This window comes from Rhinolophus sinicus, chromosome 2, assembly GCF_057876585.1.
Source record: "Rhinolophus sinicus isolate RSI-liver-muscle chromosome 2, RSI-T2T, whole genome shotgun sequence".
NCBI classification, from domain to species: Eukaryota; Metazoa; Chordata; class Mammalia; order Chiroptera; family Rhinolophidae; genus Rhinolophus; species Rhinolophus sinicus.
The window spans coordinates 137,491,503-137,517,216 of NC_142502.1; the positions used below are offsets into that span (position 1 = coordinate 137,491,503).

The following is a 25,714-nucleotide window of genomic DNA, read 5'->3' on the forward strand; positions in this document are numbered from 1 at the left end:
TGTCCAAAGCCCTACCCCCGATCTCCAGTCTCTCGGCCCCTTTAAACTCAGCTTGTCCAAACAGACCTCATCACTCCTCCTCCAAGTCTGTGCACTCAGTGACCCCCACCACCAAGGCAGAGGATGAGCTGTCCTCATCCCCACACACCCTCTTCCTCAGAGGCCCTCAATCCCACTCACTCTGCGCCCCTCACCCACCCACCCTTTCAGTCCAGACCCTTGTGATTTCCTGTGTGGCTCAAGACACCTTTCTCACAGCTCTCCCCACCCATCTTTCCTCTCCACCGCAGGCCAGTATAAGCTTTCAGAAGCACAAGGTGACAGGTCATTACTGGCCTTCAAAGCCCCAGGCGCACCTATGACCTATGAGAGTCAGTCAAACTCCCTACCTCGGCTCTCTGGGCTCTGCAAGATTTGACCCCTGCATGCCTCTCAGGCCGCCTTTTGTTCATCCCCACAAGACCCCTCCCTTTCTGTTCCCCCCAGACCAAGAACAGTCCAAATAAGCCCCACCCTCTCACAGCCACCAAGCTCAAACCTCAGCACAAGCACCACCTCCCACAGGAAGGCCTCTAAGATGCCATCACCTCAATCTGTGCAACGAGGCACCTGTGCCCATCTCCACTGATATGCCATGTGCCACACAGCATCAGCATTAGTTCCCTTAAATGTCTTTTGCTCTGGCCTGTGAGCTCGTTTCTGGGTCCCCAAGGCCCCGAGTGGTAGCTGGCATGCAATAACTGCCAGATGAAAGAGAGCCTAGAAACCCAAGCCTACCAGACCACATCCCTCTGCCCTTCCCCAACACCCAGGAGGAATTACCAACGCAGTCGCAGGTGGGGAACTCGGCCTGGGCTCTCTTGGCAGGTGTGTCCAGCAGACTCTTGGTGGGTGTGTCCAGGTACTTAAGAGGGGACTCCAGGAAGCCGCTGAGCGTGGGTGTGAGTGGATGCTCGGCCTTGGTGGGCGTGGCCTCCTGGCCCCCCTCCTCTGAATGGAAGCAGGTGGTTGAGAGCACAGTCACTGCCCCTGAAGATTCGATCTTGATTTGCTTGGGGGAGCGGGTGGCAAAAGGGCTCTCAGGGGCTGGGAGACATGTTGGCTGGTTCTCGGGATCCTGAATGGGAACAGACGGGGGGCCAGGAAGCCCAAAGCTATCCCCAAATTCAGCCTCAAACTGCCGAATGAGCTCTTCCAGCTTGTCATCGGCGGGGGGAAGAGGGCCAGCGGAGCCTGGCTGCAGGGTTGCCATGGGGCTGGGGGACCTCATTTCCTGAGTAGGGGGCAGCAGGCTGTCCCCGGAGGGACTAGGTGCAAATAGCGCAAGAGAAGGTTCTGGGGGCAGGGGAACAGCAGAGCCCTGTGAGGCGGGGGCGGGGAGAGGTGGGTGTGCCTGTGCCTCCTCAGAGGCTGGGGGCCTCAGCCCTTCCAGGACGATTTGCCTCAGAGGCGGGAAGAGAGGCTGCGCTTCCCGCGGCCTGGACTTCTTGATCTGAATGGGCTTCCGGACACTGGGCTTGATCCCAGGAGCAACTTTCTCAGTTCCCAGGGGACCTCCAACTGGTGTCAGGGGCTTCTTTTTCTTCTCCTTGGGCAGTCTGTCTGGAGGCCGTGGCACAGGCGAGCTTGATGGTGCCCACCAACTGGGCGCAGGAGGTTCCACGGGAGCAGGAAAGGAGGCATCGTGGGCCTGGTCCAGGAAGAGACTGCGCTTATGGTGGAGGTGCTGCTGCAGGGCGGTCTGGGCCTTCTGGTGGGTGTCAGGCTCAGAGGATGGTGTAGGAGCTTCCCTCTGGAGAACAGGGGATGGGGATGGAGCTGGGGCTGGGGAGGAAGAGGGCACCTCAACCTTGACCTTGGGCTTGGTGGGCTGGGCCTCGGGCCGCTTGAATACTGACTGGATGTAATCACTGGCGCTGCCCAACAACTGCTCCAGTTCAGCCATGGGGTCAGGGCTTGGGCGGGGCATGGGCCAAGAGCTCCGGGGTGTTGCTGGTCGGGTGTCAGTGCCCCATGCTTCAGGAAACTCTGTTCTAGGAGTTGCTGGAGGGAAGGCAGGGCTCTCAGGAGCAAAGGATGAGTGCTCTTCAGGGGGGACCACAGGCCACGAGGGGGCCCGGAGGTAGGACTGGGGAGATCTGAAAGGGGCGGGAGGGGACAAGGCCTCAGGAAGGGGGCAAGAAGCCTGGGAGGTGGAGTGAGAAGGCTGGGGGAGGGCAGAGGAGAGCTGTGTGAGGGCTTCAATGGCGATGGCGGTCTGCAGGCTGATGTTTTTCTCCTTGGCGATACTCAGGGCACTCTGGGACAGAGGCAGACCCTCTGGGGGAGGTACCTGGGGGGCCTCGGAGCTGAGGCGTGGCCTCGTGCTTGGTGCTGGGAGGCCAGCCTCACCCGGAGGCAGAGTCCCTGGGAGCCTGGCCCGCTGCTCCCCTCCCTCCACGACCACAGACTTGATCTTCCCCTCCAGCCACTCGAGGTAGTCAGGGCATTCTGGGCCATCGCAGGTGCAGTTGGGTGGTTTCATGCCATGCCGAGCGAGGGCCAGGGCTGTCTGCAGCGTGTCAAGGTCTTCACTGCCAGCAGAGCAGCTCTCGGGCCCTGACCCGGGTCCCCTGCTGTTGTTCCCAGCCTCGCGACTCATCTCACGGTTGAAGGTTTCATAGAGCCGGGTGCTAAGGGCCCCATAAGAGGACACAGCTTCGGCCACAGCCGAAAAGGCCACCAGATCGTGGGCATCTTCCAGGCGAGCAGTGTGGGCTGGGCCTGGGGTAGCGTCCCAGTCGGGCTTCTGGTCTACTCGCCAAGGACCCCCAGCCCCCAGCAGGCTGGGTCCAGCGGGTTCTCTAGCACCATTGACCGGCGCCCCTGAGGCGCTTAGCTGCCTTGAGTCCCCATGGTACACTGGCCCTGAGTCCATCTGACCTGGAACAGGTCCATCAACTGGGCTGAGCTCTGAGCCTGTCTGAAGAGAGAAAGAAAGAGAGAGAAAAAAAAATAAGGAAAAAGATGAGCCATAGTATTTGAAAAGCTCGTCCTACTTAATACGACTCAGGTGCACCCCTAAAGCCTGCTTTTCTGGTAAACCCTCTCTATTTCTGATGTAGCTTGAACCTCAGCTCACCTTCCCACACCTCCTTTCTCAGCTAGCTGTGCCAGCAGAAATGGAAGGCAGATCTTTAAGCGCTCCTAATTCTGAGTGACGCGCATAAGTGTTAGAGCCTCAGATCGAGCACACTGATGAGACTCCCCTGAAACGAAGTATTTGTTAAAGATGCACAGAAGGCCTTTTACTCGCAATGATCCAGGGGACACCAGGCCCACGGTCAAGGGGGAAAGAAAGCTACCCAAGTACACCAGGTGACAAAGTGCCATAAGTGTGAAGTGTATGTAAGGAACGAGCAGCTTTGATTAACAAATTCAGCTGAGACCAAGGGTCAGCTATAGCTTCTCAGTGGAAAGGAACCCACATTTCTTTTCTCTGTCTGTCACTGTCTTCACTTAAACCCAGGCTGAGTTCAGAGTCTGGGACAAGACAACATTCCCACTCCCAGCCCCAGGTCTGAGGGAAACACTGATGATTTGACACAGCATGTGTTTAGCCCCATGCTGAGCCAGTCATGCCTATGACGAGCCGGTTACCGCTTGGAAGAAGATCCAGGCCTCTCCCTAAGCCCAGGAAGCACCATTACACAGCTGATGTCCACCAAAGCACAGAGCAGGGGAGGGCACAAGAGGAAGGGGCCCAGGGGCCCCAGTCTAGCAAGTTAAAAGCTAATGCAAAGATGCAGAATGGAGTATTCAAGATTCATCCCTCCAGAAAGGAAAGCTCTTCCTTACTGTAGAATGCTAATTATATATATATACATGAAAAGGAATGATATATATAGAAGTCATCAGTAGATGCTACAACTAGTAGGTGAAAGCTTGCCAGGCACAGGATATATACATGGTCCTAAAACGTGTCCTCCAAAGTTACTTCATTACAATAACTTCATAGTGGAGAAATCTGGCACACACGACCTTTACCAAATGATCAGTTATCATCACCATCAATATCGGGACAAACCAACATCATGTGCCTCTTGATATGATACAAGAAGAATATATCATCAGTCACACAGAAGTCCAGCCAACACATACACCTGAACCTAATCATGAGGAAACATCAGATAAACCTAATGATGAGGAAACATCAGATAAACCCAAAGTGAAGGGACATGCCGGAAAGCACTTGGATTGCTCTCTTCAAAAAATTCAAAGGCAACTGGTCAAACGGCGGAGTAGGTAAACACTGTGCTTGCATCCTCTCAGGATCACATCAAAATTACAATTAAACTAAAGAACCATTATTGAGAATCACCTGAAGTCTAGCTGAACAGAAGTCCTATAACTAAGGACATATAAAAGAAGCCATTAAGGATGGCCGTATGGCTCAGTTGGTTAGAGTGCGAGCTCTTAACAACAGGGTTGCCGGTTCGATTCCCACATGGGATGGTGGGCTGCGTCCCCTGCAACTAAGATTGAAAATGGCGACTGGACTTGGACCTGAGCTGCACCCTCCACAAGTAGACTGAAGGACAACGACTTGACTTGGAGCTGATGGGCCCTGAAAAAACACATTGTTCCCCAATATTCCACCATTTAAAAAAAAATTTAAAAAAAAAAAGAAGCCATGTAGAGACTGGTAGGAGGGGCAGAGTTGAAGAAGGACCAGTCCCACACCCACGTGTGGCAGTTAAAAATCAGGAAGGATATCTCAGTTGTGGAAGTCCCCCTAAGGAGCAAGGGGTCCCAGACCCACAGCAAGCTCCTCAGCCCAGGATTCCGGAAGAGAAGTCCCCACAACTTCTGGCTGTGAAAACCAGTGGAGATTATGGGTGAGAGAGATAGAGGGCTGCTGAAGTTCCCGGCATTCCTCTTAAAGGGCCTGTGCACGGACTTACTCGCTGATGACCTCACTCACTCTGAGCTCCAGTGCTGCGGCAGCAGCTCCAAAGGCGTCAGAGACAGACAGGGAGGAACTGAATTGTGTGGTTTCAGGGTAAGGACCGGAGGGGCAGCTTTCTTCCAAACAGAAGTGCTGACAGAAGCCACTGTTCCTCTGTTGAGCCCTCCCCACTCCCAACATGCAGACTGAGTTTCCATCAACCTGGCTATTCACCCTAGTGATTCCCTGAGATCCTGTCCCATATAACTTGTGGGCCCACCCAAGCCTCTTCCAGTGGCTTTTCCATAAAAATGACCTGACTTGGCTCATGCTGTGGAATTTCCCAAAACCTCTCAAAGGTTCACAAACCACAAACAAGCAGCATCTGGCCTTGGTGTGCCCTGTACTTGTTGTTAAGAAGCCCCAGGCCCAGCATCAGCAGCAGAAGGCCTCAGTTCACACCTTAGCCTCTCCCAGGCACCTCCAAGCTCAGCCCTGGTGGTGGACATCTGTGGATGGCTTTGTAAATCATACCAAGTGGCCCCAGGCAGGGTACAAGCTGTGGCTGAACTTGGCATGTGGTGGGGCCCATCCCTGGAGGCCCTGGGATCAGCACCCTGGAGCACCATCAGGCTGCCTCTGTGGATGACACACCCGAAGGGCAGACTGAGCAGGCACCAGGGCCCTGCTAAAGCAAATCCTGCTCCATAGGGTCAGCTCTTGCACAGCAGCTCCTCTATCAGTCATGACCAGTCTTCACAACCAATCAGCCTAAGGGTCAATCCCTCCTACAGATGTGCAAACAGCAACCAAGGCTCAACTACAACAGGAGGGCACACACAACCCACACAAGGGACCCACCTAGTACACTTGGCTCAGGTGACCAGGTAGACTGCTCTACTGGGTCCCACAGGTCACCTACTACATAAGGACACTCTAAAGACTGGGAGTCAAAGCAGTTCTATCTAATACGTAAAAACAAACAGAGGGAGGCAGCCAAAATGGGGAGACAAAGAAACATGTGCCAAGTGAGAGAACAGAACAAAGCTCCAGAAAAGGAACTAAACAAAATGGAGACAAGCAACCTACCAGATGCACTGTTCAAAACACTGATTATAAGAATGCTCAGTGATCTCAGGGAGAACTTCAACAAAGATAGGAAACATAAAAATGGAGACAGAAAACAAACAAGAGCCAGTCAGAAATGAAGAATACAGTAACTGAAATAAACAATAGATTAGAGGGAATCAACAGTAGAGTAGATGAAGCAGAGTTCTGAATCAGTAATTTAGGAGATGAGGTAGCAGAAAACACCCAAGCTGAAGAACAAAAAGAAAAAAGAATCCAAAAAAATGAGGATCATTTAAGGGGCCTCTGGGACAAGAGTGCCAACATTCGTGTTATAGGGGTCCCAGAAGGAGAAGAGAGAGAGCAAGGAATTGAACACCTTATGAAGAAGTAATGATGGAAACCTTCCCCTAACCTGGCAAAGGAAATAGACATACAAGCCCAGGAAGAGCAGAGAGTCCCAAACAAGATGAACCCAAAGAGGCCAACACCAAGACACATTATAATTAAAATGCCAAAGGGTAAAGACAAAGACAAAAAGAGAATCTCAAAAACAGCAAAAGAAAAGCAGTTATCTACAAGGGAGTTCCCATAGACTGTCAGCTGATTTCTCAAATAGAAACTTTGCAGGCCAGAAGGGATTGGCAGGAAATATTCAAAGTGATGAAAAGCAAGGACATACAATCAAGATTAGTCTACCCAGGAAGGCTAATCATTTAGAATCAAAGGACAGATAAAGAGCATCCAAGACAAGAAAAAGCTAAAGGAATACATCACCACCAAACCAGTATTACAAGAAATAAAGGGACTTCTTTAAGAAGAAAAAAAAAAAGATAAAAATAATATGAGTAAAATAGCAATAACTACATTTTTATTTCTTTCAATGTAAATAACTACAACAATTTCTTTCAATGTAGATGGGTTAAATGCTCCAATCAAAAGACATAATATGGGGCCGGCCTGGTGGCTCAGGTGGTTAAAGCTCCATGCTCCTAACTCCGAAGGCTGCCGGTTCGATTCCCACATGGGCCAGTGGGCTCTCAACCACAAGGTTGCCGGTTCAACATCTCGAGTCCCGCAAGGGATGGTGGGCTCTGCCCCCTGCAACTAAGATTGAACATGGCACCTTGAGCTGAGCTGCCTCCCGGATGGCTCAGTTGGTTGGAGCGCATCTTCTCAACCACAAGGTTGCCAGTTTCAACTCCCGCAAGGGATGGTGGGCTGTGCCCCCTGCAACTAGAAAAAACGGCAACTGGACCTGGAGCTGAGCTGCGCCCTCCACAACTAAGACTGAAAGGACAACAACTTGAAGCTGAACGGCACCCTCCACAACTAAGATTGAAAGGACAACTTGACTTGGGAAAAAAGTCCTGGAAGTACACACTGTTCCCCAATAAAGTCCTGTTCCCCTTCCCCAATAAAATCTTTAAAAAAGAAAAAGAAAAAAAAGACATAGTATGGCTGAATGGATAAGAAGACCCATGGGGGCGGCTGGTTAGCTCAGTTGGTTAGAACGGGGTGCTCTTAACAACAAGGTTGCCGGTTTGATCCCCACATGCGGCACTGTGAGCTGCACCCTCCACAACTAGATTGAAACAACTACTTGACTTGGCTCTGATGGGTCCTGGAAAAACATACTTCAAATAAACAAAAGTTTTAAAAAAGAAAGAAAGAAAGAAAACAAGACCCATGCATATGCTGCCTACAAGAAACTCACTTCAGATCCAAAGACACACTGAAAAGAGATAGAAACAAACCAAAAGCTGGGGTAGCAATACTTGTACCAGACAAAATAGGCTTTAAAACAAAGGCTATAACGAGAGACAAAGAAGCACCCAGTAATCCCACTTCTGGGTACTTATCTGAAGAAATGCAAAACACTAATTCGAAGGGACATGTGTATTCATATTACATGTAATCAAACAATATGGTGAATTTTTAAATTAAAAAAAAAACTTATTATAGCAAAAGGCACATTGCCATTAATCCCCCTCAAAATACTCCCCCTGACTTCGAACACACTTATCCCATCATTCTTGCCACTTTCTCAAGCAGTTCTGGAAGTTCTCTCTCATGAGTGTCTTTAGTTGTGCTGTCATGGCTGCCTCAATGTCCTGAATCATTTTGACTTTGGGAAAGAACCAGAAGTCAAAAGGTGCCAGATCCAGTGAATAAGGTGGACGAGGACACACTATAATGTTTTTATTTGACAGAAATTGCCATATATCAGAAGAGATGTGTGACATGGTGTGTTGTCATGATGGAGGATGATTTATGGCACACTTTAAAACACACCTTCTCTCAACCATAGTTCACACCCAACCAACTGCCCCGAACAAGTTGAAACTTGTCACATAGTGTTACTAAAGTTCGACGCACTGCTTCCCATATTGAAGATCCCTGCCTTTCCTTTGGATGGCCCTCGGGAGCAGCATTCACTGTATTTGTTGATCTCAACAGAAAGGCTCCGTGTCACACATCACTTCTGATATGGCAATTTCTGTCCAACAGAAACATTACAGTGTGTCCTCATCCACCTTATTTACTGGATCTGGCACCATGCAACTTCTGGCTCTTCCCCAAAGCAAAAATGACCATGAAAGGAAAACATTTTGAATTGATTCAGTACATTGAGGCAACCACAACAGTGCAACTAAATATACTCACAAAGAGGACTTCCGGAACTGCTTCAGGAAGTGGCAAGAACGATGGAATGAGTGTGTGGGAAGCAAGGGGGAGCATTTTGAGAGGGATTAACGGCAATGTGTCTTTTACTTTAATAATTTTTTTAAATTTAAACTTTCACCATATTTTGTGATCACACCTCATATGTTCACTGCAGCATTGTTTACAATAGCCAATATATGGAAGCAATCTGGGTGTCCGTCAATGGATGGATAGAGAAGAGGTGATACATATATACAACGGAATATTACTCAGCCATAAAAGAGAATTAAATCTTGCCATCTATAACAACATGGATGTACATTGATGGTATTGTGCTGAGTGGAGAAGGTTATACAGAGAAAGACAAACGCCATTGATTTCATTTATATGTCAAATCTAAAAACAAGATAAACGAACAAACAAAACAGAAACAAACTCAGAGATTCAGAGAAGATTTTGATGGTTGTCAGATGGGAGGGGGACTGAGGGCATGAGTGAAAATGGGGAAGGGATTAAGAAGTACAAACTGGTTATTAAAAAGTAATCATGGGGATGTAGGGTATAGCATAAGGAATATAGTCAATAATATTGTAATAACTATGTATGGTGTCAGATGGGTACTAGATTTATTGAGATGATCACCTTACAAGTTATATAAATACCTAATCACTCTGTTGCACACCTGAAAATAATAGAATATTGTATGTCAACTGTAATTAAAAACGTTTTTAGATATAGTTAAATAAATAAAGCAAAACATTTTTTTCAAAGACAGGGAAGACAAACATCTCTCCCAGCTTACACTAAGGAAACAGGACAGCAAAATGTATGCTCATGGGTCAGACCTGGGGAAAAACAGCTATAAAGTACATCATTGTGACAACGGATGAAATTTGAGTGTGGGTGTGGATAAGACCATATTGTGTCAATCTCAATCTTCTTGATTGGCTCATTATACTATGATTATGTAGAAGAATATTCTTGTCCTTAAGGCGCACACACACACACACACACACACACTGAAGTATTTGGTGTAAAGGGACATGGCACCTTGAACTTATTCTCAAATGGTTCAGAAAAATTAGTCACGTGCCATTGAATGACAAGGATACATTCTGAGATGTTATTAGACAATTTTGTCATTCTGCAAACACCCCTTACACGAACCTATATGGCATAACCTACTACACACTGAGGCTAGGTGGTATATATACCTCCATCATATATACAGTCGGGTGTTAACTTAAAGGTTATGTGCTGTGACTGTACATATAAAATAAATATACACATACAGAAAATGATAAAGCAAATAGGCAAAATGTAAACGATTTTGGTATGTGGGAGTCCCAGGTATTCTTCTTGCAACTTTTCTGTAAGTTTTAAAATTCTATCAAAATAAAAAGTTAAGAAAAACAAACTAGTCCCTCACGTAGAACCTAAGAGTATTAAACAGATGGCAAAATGATCCTAGTCCCCAGGCTGTCAGCCATGGAGTCATGGGCGCCAAAGTGGTGGTGGGAAGCTGGGATTTGGGATCAGCCCTGTGGGAGGTGAGCAGAGGCCCCAGCCTGTGGTTCCTGCCTCATCCTCGTCACTGTCCCAAACCTGGCCACAAAGAACCTTCATGCTTTTCCAGCGTGCTTTTCTGAACCTTGCCAATGCAGTTCTCATTGCCTGGAATGCCCTCCCAGCCTCTGTGAGGTCACTCTGGCTCATCCTACAGTGTCGCCTCCTCCCTGATCTGGTTAGCAGAATTACCTGTGGCGGGTTCCCACGGCACCTGGTATGGGCCTCTGTTAGCACGTATCACATGCCACTACCATTACTCAAGCAGCTGCCTCCCCCAGCAGATGATGGTTCCTTCAAGACAAGGTCCAAATCTTCCTGCTCTGTGCCTCCTGAGCATAGCCACTGCAGTAACCCATTCTCAGTCCAGTGAGAGGCCTCCCATCCCCATGGCCACGAAGCTGCCAGCCTTTCCCTGATGGAGGACTATCTTTCTGAACTAGGAACAAATACCTTTCCTCTAGGAATGGGGCTGATCACCCAGCACTCCCTTCCTTCCTTCCTTCTTAGAAACCTAAACTCATGTATCTGCAAAGGCTACAAACTCTGAAGTGCTCAGTTTCCATGCGTATGTGTAAGAGCCAGCAGGAGCTTGCATACGCAAGAAGAAACGTGGAAGAGCAGCATGGATTTACAAAAACAATGCCAGAAAGACTAATGCTACACGAGCTGAGGCTTCCCCAAAATGGTCAAGATAATGAAAAGGATTTAAAAAGTTATTTGCGGTGTGTCAATAAGAACAAGGAACGGTTAGGCCCACTGCTGTGGCTCTGAATTCCCTGGAGAGGAAAATGCTCTTTGGACCAAAAAGAGAAGAAAGGGAAGAACAGACAGAAAGACGAGGGAAGTGAAACCGGGGAGACTTTAAGAAACTCTAAATTCCAGTTTCCTGGCCAGAGGATCCCACTGATATATTCCTCACACTTGCTGGTGATCCCGGAGGAAATTTGTCATCAGGGGAAGGTGCCAACAGGTGAGAAAAGGGCAAGCGTTACCCCCAACTTTCAGGACAGTGAGAACAGCCCCAGGTGACATTCCTGAGTGGGTAACTAAAGGAACCACAGGAGTCGGTCAAGGAAGACCATCAACCCATCAACGTCCAACTAGTCTTACTTTTTTGTGTCACGTGGTCCTTGGACTAGGAGGTGAGAGGACAACCTGGCTGACAGGCCACACACACACTCAGGGCTGCAGGCCAAATGGGCCACAGATCAGTTTTGTTTGGCCTATACGGGTATCTCATTTTCTGAAAGATCGCATTTGCCCTTTACCTTTTATGAAAGACTCATATTAGTACCTGCTTTTGCTAACCGAAAGAAATCTGAAGAGGATTTTCACTTTTACCAAAAAAAAAAAAAAAAAAGTGGAAATAGGATTCAGTGTTTGTTTTGCTGCCAGCCAGCATCTGCCATGAGCAGCATATCCCATGAGTAGCAGGAATGGCGCCTCCACGCTCTTTCCCTGAGAACTACGCTCAGCATCAAGCCCCGTAACACTGAACTGTGTGTGTGAGCACCCCTGTTTTATCTAGATTTATCTTGTGCATCCGTTAGCAAGATGTGTCCTCAGGCATCAGAGAAGCCTAAGAGAGCTGGTAAGGGTGCTATGCTTAGTGTAAAACTGGACTTAATTTAGCGTTTTGTGTATGATTTGGTCGATTATTTTTTGGATCTGGGAATACTCCAGAAAGTTTCCGTATAAATTAATGATAATTGCTTCTTCACTTTACACCATTTCGGCTTACAAAAGGTTTCATAGGAACACGGTACTTTCAGATAGCAGGGGAAACCTGTGCAGTGTTAGGTTTTTATCTGTTTGTTTTGCCAATTTCACATGAAACCAAGATTTTCTCGAAGATCCACACTCCTGCCTGGCAACGCTGTCTACGACTGAACACGGGCTATGGCTCCAGCTCACCAGCAGCTTCACTGTGCGGCACCGCCTTCTTGAAACCAAGGCCAAGGGTCAGGGATCACTTATCAACTGCCTGAATTAATTATCACTTCATTCATTTGTGTTACCGCCAAGCCCCCGTAGGCATTTGGGTTTGTGACTCAGGCTGTAAACATTCAATTCCGCAAGGTCCACTGTGATCCCTCTGAGGGCCAGCTACAGAGAATTCCAGGCTGGCTCGGCTGGCTCACCGCTGGCTGAATGGCCATGCTCAAAGTGCGAGTGGCGTATCTGCTAGGGGGAAAGTCTTTAGCGGTCTGCTACAGGGCTCGGTCCTCAGAACTGTCCTGTTCAACATAGCTGTCAGTAACGATAGCGAAGGCACACTTACTAAATAGGCAGATGCTGGAAATAGGCGGGACAAGCCTATGTTAAGTGACAGAACCAAGTCCAAAAGGTGAACACGTTACAGAAAACTAAAAAATCTAACAGGGTAAGTAGGGTCCTATCCTTATGCTCCAAACCACATCTGTGCAAATTAAAGATGGAAGTAGCACATGACGATAGCAGTAGTCACATAAAGATGTCTTAGCATTCAGGAGGGGTAGGACACCCAATGGTACACTCAACAGGATGTGACTTGCAGCTTCAAAGGGTCTGACAACCCAGGGTGTTTCCAAACTTTTTTTATTACAATCCATAGTAAGAAATACATTGTATACCATGATCTATTATATACTTAGATATGTGACAAGTTTGCAAAATAGTATTTCCCCTTACTAGGCTCATGATTCCCTCCCTCCCCACCTCTCTCTTTCTTGCAGGCTGCAACCTTCTAGGTGGACGTCACAGCCCACTAATGGGTCCCAACCTACAGTTAGATACACAGAACTGACTACAACGGGCCCTGTGACAGGCAGTGGTAACCCCGTTCTGTCCAGACAGTCCCTACCTAAAACACAGGCTTCTCTTTGGGGCTGTACCTCTGAGGGGGGCACAGAGGAGAGCATGCAGAACAGCTCAAAACCATGACAGCAACGGGTCCCTTTGGTTCTGAAGAAGACAAAACTCGAGAAGGTCTTTAAACGTCTAAGGTTCTGTCGTTTGGAAAAAAAATTAGACTCGTTTTGAGTGGCCCTAAGAGGTGGAATTAGAAAACAGGTAACACTTTAGAGAGAACTTAGGCTCAATTTAGGGAAGAGTTTTAATATTGAGACACTAAAATATGCATCAAACAAACCCCGCCCCTCTAACAAGCAGGAGGTAGCAAGCTCTTATCAACAGAGAAGTTGAAAAGAAAACCAACCAGTTATTTGGTGATTATTGGCAGGGAGGCAGGACAATGGTGGAGGAAGAGGATGAATGCTAGCCTCGGCCCTTTCAAACTCCCAGATCAGACATGACCCAACGCTGAAACCCTCCACACTTTCTCCCTCGACTGTCACTCCCCTCTGGGATCCAACAAAGGCCACTCGGAGATGCTCCTCAGTGCCTGCCTTTTGTCTGCCTCCAGCGAACTCCAACCTCTGGAACGTGAGTCAGCTTCCCTAGAACGGAACCAAATCCTCCCCCACCTCCAACAGCTCCTTCTCCAGCTCATCTGTTTCTGCGATTGTTCTTGCTCTCACCAACGTTCTCAACCCAACATCATCCATGTTCTTCCAACGCAGTCCGTCACCAGATCCAAACAATTCTAAACACGGATGCCTCTCTACTCTATTCTATCTCCTCCCTTTCTGTTCCTGCTCTCCTGATGTCGGCCTTGGTGTGGGTGCACATTTTTTAAATTGTCCAACCTGACCGTGGCTCCTTTAAGCAATTCTACACACCCCAAACAACTGCCCCCACCATCCACACGCGTGCACGCGCACACATGCACACAGTGTTTTCTCCCCCCTACGAGCTCTGCTGTTGCTATGTGGCCCTCCCTCAAGACTCCCGGCCACCAACTCCATAACTCTTCCTCACATTCCACCCTTGTTCAACCTTCATATTTTTAGAATGCCATTTGCATACATCTAGTGTGACAGATTTTATTTTCCAAAGATGGCCACTACAAGCCCTCTATCCCACACGCATTTTTCCCATGGAGAGGCGGGTCAGCATTCCCTCCCTTTGAATCCAGGAGGGATTGGGACAATGATGGAAGGGACACTGCATGGTTTCCAAAGCTCGATTATACAAGGCAATACAGCTTCTGCCTGGTTCTCCTGGGACACTTACTCTTGGAGCCCAGCCACCACGCTGTGAGGAAACCCAGGCCACGTGGAAAGGGTATGTGTAGGTGTCCCGCTGACATTCCCAGCTGAGGTCCCAGCCAACAGCTGGCGTCACCTACCAAACGTGTGAGTGAGGGAGCCCTCCGAGGATTCCAGCCCAGCTGTCAAGTTGCCTCTAGCTTTTGAGCCTTCCCAGGTGAGGCTCTAAACATCAAGGACCAGAGACAAACTACCCACGCTGCATCCTTTCTGGCGTCTGGGTCCACCGACTCCGTGAGCATAATAAAATGACTGTTGTTTTATGTCACTGAATTCTGGGGTGGCTTCTTAACCAACGATACACCAGACTGTTTATTTCAGGAATATCAAGACGTTTATAAAGTGAAAGGCAAGAAACAGAACTATAAACAAAAAAATTCCCTACAGCAGATGAGTGCAGTGAAAACAGTCAATACAGGGGCCTGGAGGGCAGGCTGCGGGGTGGGGTCCATTCCCTCTGGGCAGGCAAACATGTGTGTCAGTAAAGGTTTCACCTCAAAGTAACCTTCAGGATGAGGCTCGAACAACAGGTAAATATCCAGAGGAGGGGGATGGAGGAGGGATTCCAGATGAAGGGAGCAGCGGCACCACAAGGCACAGAATCATTGGATGGCGGCCCGGGAAGGGTAAACTGTTTAGGGAAGGGTAAGCCGCTGGGCATATCCTGGGCATAAAGTGTGGGGCGGGCAGGTGTGTAGCTCACAGCATGAACACAAAAGGGCAGATTGACGTTTCAGGAGGGGCACTCACACATTCCCATAGAGCTCGCGGGCTGCAGAGTTCAAGGTCAGTGGCTTGAAGACCATTTGGGAGACAATGCCACTGTCCAGATCAGTGATAATAAGGGCCTGAAGTAAGGCAACCGCAGAGACACAGGGATGATGCGAGGTTTTGGAGGCAAATGATTAAATGTAGACGATGAGACAAGGAACGACAGTCCACCCTTTGCTGATAAAGTCCCCTTGACCAGTCCTGCCCACTACAAGGTCCGAACCAGATCCTACAGGCAGCAGACACAACCACCGTCTGTTGGGGATATTCTCCTAAGAGTGTGTGACCAACCACGCTGTAAGCTCCTAGGCGTCAAGCTCTCCATCACGCCTTCAGAATCTAGCAGAGTGCTCAGTGTGTGTTCAAAAAGCTCTGCTGCATCTTCTTCCAGGGACCTGGTTGGTACAAGCGTCTTCACCCCTGGACTTTGAGAGGACAGCCTGAAGCAGCTCTGGGCAGCATTAGTGATCCACCCGTCAGTGGACACACAGGAGAGGTCTGAAAACGTCCAATGCCGTCAGGCATGCCTTTGCCACAAAGGACTCAGGAACCTGACAACTGATCTCAACAGGCTGCCCCCCACCTGCCCTCTAGAGAAAGGTCCACCAAAGGTATCTACTCTGGCCCTTCTTACAGCCACCTTCCAGGTACAAAACCCCACCCTGTCCTCACTGGGACACGCACACCCAGCCTTACCAGGTCTCTTCCCTGCCTCACAGTATCTCTGGAGGGCTCTGGTCCATCCCAGGGTTGGCCTTGCCCTGGCTGGGGGGTGAACTCCCCTCATCTGGGGGCAGCAGGGGTCTGTTACTAGAAGATGGGCAGAGTAAATGCCCTTCTCAGATCTGAGAAGAGACCTGGCCCTCACTCTACTTCATGAAGAGATGACATGTGTATACAGCATCACCACCCCCAGTCACAAGTCTCATCTTCCGAAAATTCCAGGGCTTCCCTGGGGGGGTCTAGAAACCTCTGCTGGAATCTTCCCCTGCACCCTGCCTTGTCAGGACTCCCGAGGTGCCACGTGCCTTCTGCTCTACAGCCTGCTTCCTGCTTATGCTCCCAGATCCCCACAGGTGGCCCGCCACAGCACTGGAAATCCACAGTATTCAGTAACAGCCTGTCCTCCCCACCCAAGGGGCTCCAGAGCACCCCTCCACACACACCAGGCAAGGTTGGAGAGGTGCAGAACTCCACCCCTCAGATACCTCATTTGGTCCCTAACACAATGAAAGATGCAGATATACCACCAGGAGTTCCAAGTCGTTCCCGACTCTCAGAGGAGCGACACATCAAAAGCAGTTCAGCACCAGCTTAGAGGAAACAGGTCCAGGAAGGTATTTGCAGCCAGCATGAGTAAGTCTGCAGTCAACCTCCACAAGGGCCAGTGGCCAGGAGGCAGGCCAGTGTGGGGCGCATTCTCTCCAGTGGAATCTCCAAGAATGAATTCTCAGGGGACTCCAAGACAGCAGTGGCTGCTCCCCACCCAGCTGGCCAGTAAGTCCCACAGCGCTTTCCCAACCGCCGGCACCACCAGCTCCGCTGCTCCACCCCTCCAGCCGCTGTTCAAGGAGTTGGACCGTCCAGCTCCATCCTGTTCCCTAGTCCTACAGTTCAGTGCTCCCCACACAAAGCCCATTCCTTCTGCTCCTCCCCAAAAGGACAGCCCCACCCCTCTACTAGCACAGGGGCTGTATTCACAGCACGCCACATCTAGATGTGAACAATTGTTCATCTCCTAAGACGATTCTCCTCTTCTGGGACTTACTGACAAAATATGCAGTGAGTGGCATAAAAACCTTTTAGGGGAACCTTTGAGAGGATGTGTACATCTGCCTGTTTGTGTAAATGTGAGTGTGTGTACGTGAGTGTACACTGGCTAGCCTTGTCCGGTGTCTGCACGCTCCACATCTGCTCACTCTGCAGACAGCAAACCTGGGAGGGTGAGGTCTAACGTCGCAAGACGGACACATGTTGGCAGAGGGTGTTCTTGTGTGAGGTGAGGGGAGGTGCTGGTTCCTGTGGTTACTATGTACATAGCAATAAAACATTTTCCTGCTACAAAATGGACAGATAGAGCAGATCTCTCAAAGGCTAGGGTGATGCTCGTGGAAAAAGCTGAAACGAGGCCAAATTCCCTGAGGTCATCATATCTGGCAGAAGCACAGGACTGCGACTGTTCATGCCTTCTGACCCAATAGTAATTAATATGGTTTCAGGGGAAAAAAGAAAAGAAAAGGAGGAACTAGGAAAAGTCTCGACATAACTCTGATGGAACACGCTTACAATGTGCCGAGTATCATGCTAATCACTGCACACTCATTTATCTCCTCCAATCATTACAAAGTCCTACAAGATAGACAGTTACCTCCATTGATAACACAGAAAGGTTAAGAAACTTTCTCAAGATCACACAGCAATCCAAAAGAGCACAGCCATTTTTAACTACTAAGTACTACTCTTAATCTCACTTCAGAAAATGTAAACAAAATTAATAAGACAACAGAAGAAATAAAAAAGTTACATGTGCCAAAGATTTTCCCAGAAGCATTAATTAGCAAAGAATTACAAGTAACCTAAGCACCCCAACAATAGGGGAATGGTTTTAAAATGTTATGATAGTTCATAAAAAGGGAATAGAAAATAAATATATAAAAAAATACTCGACTTCATTAATCAGATAAATACAAGATAAAACCACTGCGATATTCCATTTTATGTCCAGTATATAGAATTTACGATAAGAATGTTTAGTTCAAATCTTGCCCCCACTGCTTCCTAGCTCTGTGACCTGGGGCAAGTTAGTTAACCTCTCTGTGCCTCATTTCATAATCTGTAAATTGTGGGTTAAAAACAGTACCTAACCTCATAGGGTTATCATGAGGATTAAACAAATGAATATATGGCGAGCACGTATAACAATACCAGTTACATAGCAAGCACCATGAAAGGGTAAAGTTTAATATTAAGTGCTGGTGAGGTTTAGCAGAAACTTTTTCTAAATACCACTAGGAAAAGGCATAAGAGAACAACCATTCTGGAAAGGTCTGTGGTGCTATCTTTTAATGTTGAACATGCATGAATCCTATGTTTCTGCAATTCCACTCCTAGAGAAACTTTTCAACACGTGCATCAGGAGATGTGTACACAATGCTCATAGCAGCATGATACATAAAAATCAAATTGTAGAAATATTCTAAGTGCCCACCAATCACAGACTGGACAATGGATTATTTTACAGCAGTGCAAATGAATGAATCACAGGAACACGAATGAATCTCAGAAACTATACTCAGTTAAAAAAAAAAAAAAAAACGGAAAAAGAAAAGCCAGCTTCAAAAGACTACATATAGTCGACCAATTCTAAAAAGCTCAAACAAAGCAAAATTAAATGCGTCATACAAGGACACAAACATATGTAATTAAAACTTTTTTTAAAAAAAGCAAGGGGATGAGAAACACAAAAGTCAAGGTAGTGGTTATCTCTGGAGGTGAAAAAGGGGAAAAGGGTGGGGGAAAACACCCAGGTAGTTTCAGTGAGGGCTCAATGTTCTACCTCTTAACGTGGGTAGGGCGTTCACATGTATTTATTATTATGCTTCATCTGCGTAACGTACAGACACACCTCGGAGATATTTCAAGTTCAGTTCCAGACCACCATAAAAAGGTGAGTCATAATCTTTTTGCTGGTGAAGGGTCTTGCTTTCAATTTGTGAAAAACACCACCATCTATGAAGCTCAGTAAAGCCGAACACAATAAAACAAGGTCTGCTTGTATAGAAAACACTAGGTCAAGTATATGTTTCATATAATACATAAGAAAATTACAATATATAATATTTTATCAATAGATGTATAACTGCCTAAAGTGACATAGAAGAAAAACAGAAAAACAGAAGGAAATGTCTTACATGAAAAAAAGGGAACTTGAGAATATACTTGTACTCATAAATAGATGCTGAGGGTTTTTATGACAGAGCAAGTGTTTATACTATTTGAAGTGGAAAAAAAGAAACAGGATTCAAAATGTCGCCCAATTTAAGAATTCAATTCCATTCACAATGCACACATGCAACCTCAAGAGGAAATATGCAGAAATGTTAACAGTACTTGTCTCCAGTGGCAGAGAATGGGTATATTTTGTTGTTCATGGTCTCCAGAATTTACTGTAGGTATTACATTTTTATTTGGGGGGGGGGGGGGTAAGTTTAAGAATAAAGTGCCTACAACACACCTGAAACTTTGCACAAACTATGTATGCCTCTGAGCAAGTATTGGAAGGGAGCCCCAGGGAGAGGAATTCGTGGGTGAATTTTCTTCTTGCTATTTCTGTTGCTAGAGTTGTTTGTGTTAACGCGCGCGCACACACACACTATCGCACACATGCGGACAGCAAGAAAACTTCTACAAGATGAGCAGCACTCTGGGAGGGGAAGACAGAGTCCGGTTGAGTTGGGGACTCAGCCTGAAATTCCACCCCATGAAAAGTTTTCTGGAACTCGCTGGGCTCCAAAGCAAAGCACTGCAACTCCGACCCACACAGAAACCCCTCCTCCAGAAATTCGGTCCTCCCCTAAGGCAACCCGTGGCAGGAAGGGTGGGGATGGGGGAGCAGGGCCACTGACGGCCCTGCAGGCTCCCCGAACAGCCTCCAGCGCAGCGGCCCGGGAGCGGGCGCCAGCACTCTGACTCTGACGGAAGCCCCTGCCTCAAGCAGCCGGTGGCTGCCTGCCGGCCGGAGGCCAACAAGAGGAAATTGAGCCGACCACATCTGAGGCCTGGCGCAAGGAGCAGCAGCTGCCTCCAAAGCCGCCAGCACACGAGAAGCAGGTCAGGACGCTGAGACAGCTCCTCAGCCAGACAGCAAAAGCCCCGACTCCCTAACACACACACCACACCACACACACGTGTGCGCACACACGCACACACCCGCTCCAGCAGCGCTGGGGCCATTGCCCAAACCACGCACTGCACGTCTCTCAGCCAGAAAAGCCCCCATCGGTTCCCAGCGAGGGCGGGCATTCCCACAGCTCCGCCCACCCAGGGCTCATACCCAGTTCTCACCACCCACCTCCTACCCAAAGTCTAAAAAGCTAAGGACATGAGAAAGGAAACCCTGTCAACGCCACAGTCCACTGACCTTGACTAATGGTCCCAAGCCCTTTCCCTAAAGGTACCCCAAACCCCACATACTCCAAAGCTCCTAATTGGTGAGTGGCAAAAGCTGAATCTAACATCAGAGCCAACAGTGGATGCCCATGGCCTCCCAGCTGCCAGGGTTCTCATCTATCTTCTGGAGAATGAATCCCACATTTGCAGGAGACTCTCAATAGCTATGGATTTCAAGCCTCGCACTTGGACTTCTGCCGAGTGAATTTGCCCCGGTCCATTCCTTTCTCAAGATCTCAAGAGGACTTAAATTTCTTTCATTCAAAGAAATTAATCTTTAAGACACCACCCAAAAATCTGGAGGAAAAGTTAATTTTTGGCAGAGCAGCCTTCACCCATCAGTCATAAAGCTGACTTCACTCAGTGGACTAGGAAATGGAAAAGGGGGGGAAGCTGCCATTTCGGGAAGCCTGGTGCTGTTCAGAAGGCAGGAAATTAGGGAGTGAATACATTCCATTTGTCCTAAACCCCTGGGAAAATCACACAATACATTTCAGTGTAAAGTTTCATTATCCACAGTCACTGCTGGTCTGTTAGCCCAGAAAACTGAAAGATGCCGGTAATTCGGGTTCTTATACATGTTCATCTGAAAGTCTTGTCTACAATGTTGGGTAACAAGGGGACAGGATCCTCAGCCCCTCCTCATCCATCACCTTCTCCCTGAGACTCAGGAGTGACGAGGAAGGCCCTGGGAGTCCTGCCCCTCTAGCCTCTCTGTGGCAGACCCCCCCTGTCCTGCCCACCCCAGCACTCCTGCCATAGGATCCTGGTTCTCCTCCACTCTCTCCTTTTCCTCCTGAGTCCCCTCAACAGAGCTGCCCTCCGCCCTTCCCCCCTCGCCCTCACCGCTCTCCTGGACAGCTCACCTCCACCCAAGGCGCCAGCGCTCAGCCTGCACCTATAGCCACAAAGCTTCCTTCCCCCTGGACTGCTCCTCAAGCTCCTGCCTGGCTCTCCAGCTACCAGACACTTTTCCACTTGGACGCAACTTAAATCCTAATTCAGTACCTGTCCCCTTTCCCAGCAACTCCTCCTCTGGACATTCCTTTTAAAAACTTCATGGGGGCCGGCCCGGTGGCTCAGGCGGTTGGAGCTCCGTGCTCCTAACTCCGAAGGCTGCCGGTTCGATTCCCACATGGGCCAGTGGGCTCTCAACCACAAGGTTGCCAGTTCGATTCCTCGAGTCCCACAAGGGATGGTGGGCAGCGCCCCCTGCAACTAGCAACGGCAACTGGACCTGGAGCTGAGCTGCGCCCTTCACAACTAAGACTGAAAGAACAACCTGACTTAGGAAAAGCCTGAAAGTGCACACTGTTCCCCAATAAAGTCCTGTTTCCCTTCCCCCAATAAAATCTTTAAAAAAAACCCACAACTTCATGGAAGGAGTCCTTCTCCTGGACATCCTGAGAATGCCCTTCCTTCCCTCACTTCTGATGTGCTTCCCTCCTCTTTGTGCTTCCACATGCAGACCTTAGTCCTGTCCACGCTCTTCTCGAGAGGATTGCACACCTGCCTTCTTTCCGTGTTCTCCTCACTTTGTTCTCATGGGGACAATTGCAGCAGGAGGCTCACTGACGCGCCAACCCCCTTCTGCTTTCACCCCGGCACACCACTGTCGGGAACATATTCAATCCACTGCGCCTCACACCCATGTCCCCCAATTCCCAGGCCAGGGTGCCTTCTAATTCACAACTTCAATCTTCTCTTTTGGTTCAAATGGTAAAAATAAACAAACAAATAAATGGTTAAGCAAATAAACAGATAAATGTATAAAGGGCAACAAAGTCCCTTCCATCTGGTAGTGCAGCTCCTAGGAACTTAGGTTCACAAATCTGCACTTCAAAAAAAATCTTTTCTAGGTGGTAGTGGATGGGGGGAGGGGGGTTGTCACTGTGTGAAGGATATAAATGATAAATGTCTAACCGTTACATTGTTTTGTGCACCTGAAACTAATAAAAAAAAAAGTTTTAAAAAAAAAAGACTTAAAAGCACTAACAAATATTTAAATTAAAAAAAAAAAAAAGAATGTTTTCTAGGGCCAGCCCGGTGGCTCAGGTGATTGGAGTGCCACGCTCCTAACGCCGAGGTTGCCAGTTCGATTCCTACCTGGTCCAGTGAGCTGCGCCCTCTACAGCTAGGACTGTAGACAACAGCTCTCCCTGGAGCTGGGCTGCCGTGAGCAGCCAGAGGTCAGCGTGAGTTGCCATGGGCTGCTGCGGACTGCTGTGTGCTGCCGTGGGCTACTGCGTGCTGCCAGGAGCGGCTGGCAGCCAGCATGAGCGGCCAGCAGCCAACCGATGACTGGTGACCAACTGCCTCAGCTGGGGGGAGCGCAAGGCTCATAACACCAGCATGGGCCAGGGAGCTGTGTCCTACACAACTAGACTGAGAAACAGCGGCTTGAACCAGAGTGGGGGGGGTGGAAAAACGGGGGGGGGAATCTTTTCTATACATCCGTGAAAACCGAAAACCCAGGAAGAGAGAAACAGTTTGGTAAATGATGATACAACTCAGTAGATAGAACCTTACACAGTCATCAAAACCCATAAATTATAAGCAGCAAGGAAAAGTGCTGGCTATAATGGGAAGTAAAAAATCACAGAATACAACACTGTACATGAAGGTTTTGATCACAACCATGTAAAACCATACATGTAAATGACAAAAGAGGGAAGGTACTTTTTTTTGGTGGGGGAGAATATTGGGGAACAGTGTGTGTCTCCTGGGCCTATCAGCTCCAAGCCATTGAACTGTCAACCTTGTTGAGAGCGCGCACTCTAACTGAGCCATCCAGCTGCCCCTCCGGCAGCTCAGTGGCATCTCGTTGTCTTCAATCTAGTCGTGGAGGGCGCAGCTCACTGGCCCACATGGGAATTGAACCAGCAACCCTGTTGTTAAGAGTTCGTGCTCTAACCATCCAGCCGCCCTGAGAGGTACTTTTTTAAAAAAATGAAAATAGCTGCAGTAGCCCCATAGAATTATGAAATTTCAACTACTGATGCTATCAGCATATTATGACAATTATACCTTTCGTGTATGATATACTCATATATAGCTATGTATTGATTCACTTATCCCTCCAACAAATATGTATGGAGCATTTACTACCTGAGTGTCCCTCTGAGGCACTGGGGATACAGCAGTGAGCGAGCAGTCCCTGCCTCGTGCATAGAGACTTTCTAAATGTTTAGATTTGTCTTGGGTCCCAATCAAAGGTAGGTTCACAGACAATAGTTTAGTGGTTACCAGAGGGTAAGGAGGGTGGGGCGTGGGCGATGAGGGTAAGGCGGATCAAATACATGGTGATGGAAGGAGAACTGACTCTGGGTGGTGAACACACAATGGGATTTATAGATGATGTAATACAGAATTGTACACCTGAAATCTCTGTAATTTTACTAACAATTGTCACCCCAATAAATTTAAAAAATAAATTAAAAAAAAAAAAAAAAGAAAAAAAATTATATAAATGTGAAAAAAAAAAAAAGGGTAGGTTCCTTTAGGACAGACACTGCACTACTATCTCGAAATGTGTGTGGCAGCATGAATCTATCTTATACACTCTGTGGCCCTGAGTGCGTGATGAAAGCAATGAAACTCATACTAACTGCCCTTTGTGTGGTTACTAACAGAATATCAAAGGCATACTGAAAACCACGACAGCCAGGGAAAACCCCAGTGGATGGCTCAGGACAATAAAGAAAGGTCATTAAGAATAGACTAATAAAGAAGGTAGAGAATAGTTTCCACAAAAGATGCTGAGAGAGATAGGAGAACAGGAAGTTCTGACACTGCAAAGTGGAAAAGAAAAAAAGAAAAACAAGAAACTCTGACTTCTCAGAAATGACCGTAGTTTACATTTGGTGCCTTTTCTTTCCGAAGGCAACATGGACGTAATTTACAAAACTGGGGTCATTGTGTATATTTGGGTTTTTTAATGCTAATTTCTTCCCTTTCTGTAGCATAAGAATTTTTCATAGTCTTACCTCTTCTTCAAGAGTTTCATTTTTAATAGCTGCACTGCTTCCCCTGGTATGTATGCAGCATATACAGCCCTTGAGGGTGAATGTCTAGTTTCTGTCAAGCTTTGTCACATTCCCATGGCACGTATTGACCACTGAGATCACTTCTTCCTTCCTTCTCTCACCTCTATCTAGGTGACGAGGATGGGGAAGGGGATGGAAAAATGGGCACAAAGGCAGGGCTCTGGTCAGCGAAATGGATGGACTCTACCAGCCCCAAAGACTGTGGGTAACAACCTTGATTGATAACAACAGGTAGGATTTTACTCACATTAGCACGAGCATTTCATCTCATTTGGGGGACAACTTAGAAGGCATGTCTCTAGTGTGCCTTTGGGGAGGACTATTACGCATCCATAAAAAGGAATGAAGTGCTGACACGTGCTACAACACAGATGACCCTTAAACACATTATAGTAAGTGAAAGAAGTCAGACATGAAAGGCCACATACTGTATGATTCCGTTGACATGAAATGGCCAGATTAGTCAAATCCGCAAAGACAAAAAGATGAGTGGCTGCCTAAGGCTGAGGGGATTGGGGATGGCGGGAATAAGGAGGGGTAAATGCTATTGGGTAGAGTTTCTTTTTGGAGCAACGGAAATGTTCGGCAATAGACAGTGGTGATGGTTGCACAACTCTGTGAATATACTAAAAACAACTGAATTGTACATTTTAAATGGGTGAATAGTATGCTATGTGAATTACATCTCAATAGAACTTTAAAAAGAACTTTAGAGAAAAATCTAGATTTAAATAGATTCTGGGTGAATTGTATGCTATGTGAATTACATTTCAATAGATTTAAAAAGAGCTTTAGAGAAAATCTTCGTCTCCATCTCCGCAAAAAACTTTAAGACAAAAGCAGAAACGAAACACTTGCTCAAGTGGGGAAGGCTGACCTGGAGAGCCCACCCCAAAGATGGAGGGAGAAGGATGGGGGAGTGACAGGAACATCAGTAAAAACCTCTTTGCAACTGCCTCACAGGTGTTTACCACTCCTTTTATGTCCCCATTGGGTTACTGGTGAAAGTGGAGACTAGAGGGGTCTTATCTCAAGGAAAGTGGTGGTGGTCAAGGTGAGGAGACCTCCCCCAACCCCACTGCCAAGCTGTGAAGGGAAGCACCCCTCAAGCCAGCAGGGCGGCGGCGGGTAACTCTTGAGAGAAGAGAACAAACTGGTGAGGCCATGAGCACTGACTACGCATAGGAAGGGGTCCCTGAATTCAAGAACCAACGACATAAAAGCCACTGATCAGCTGAGTAGTCACAGATACAGTCAGGTAGGAAACGTAGGTTGGTTCCAAAGGTCCTTATTATTTAAAAAATAAATAAATAAAAAGTTGGGGAGGGGAATTTACAAGATAGTCAATA

General features: G+C 47.7%; 1 protein-coding gene across 5 annotated transcripts in view; it reads right to left on the reverse strand.

Annotated features, from left to right (window-relative positions):
• The window catches only part of TET3 (tet methylcytosine dioxygenase 3), a 111,549-nt gene that overhangs the window by 50,847 nt on the left and 34,988 nt on the right, over positions 1–25,714 (reverse strand). For all 5 annotated transcript variants that reach the window (XM_088796087.1, XM_088796088.1, XM_088796086.1 and 2 more), the window contains one exon: positions 823–2,962. In XM_088796087.1, coding sequence (XP_088652213.1) covers positions 823–2,962 — 2,140 coding nt within the window. The remainder of the gene's footprint in view (positions 1–822; positions 2,963–25,714) is intronic.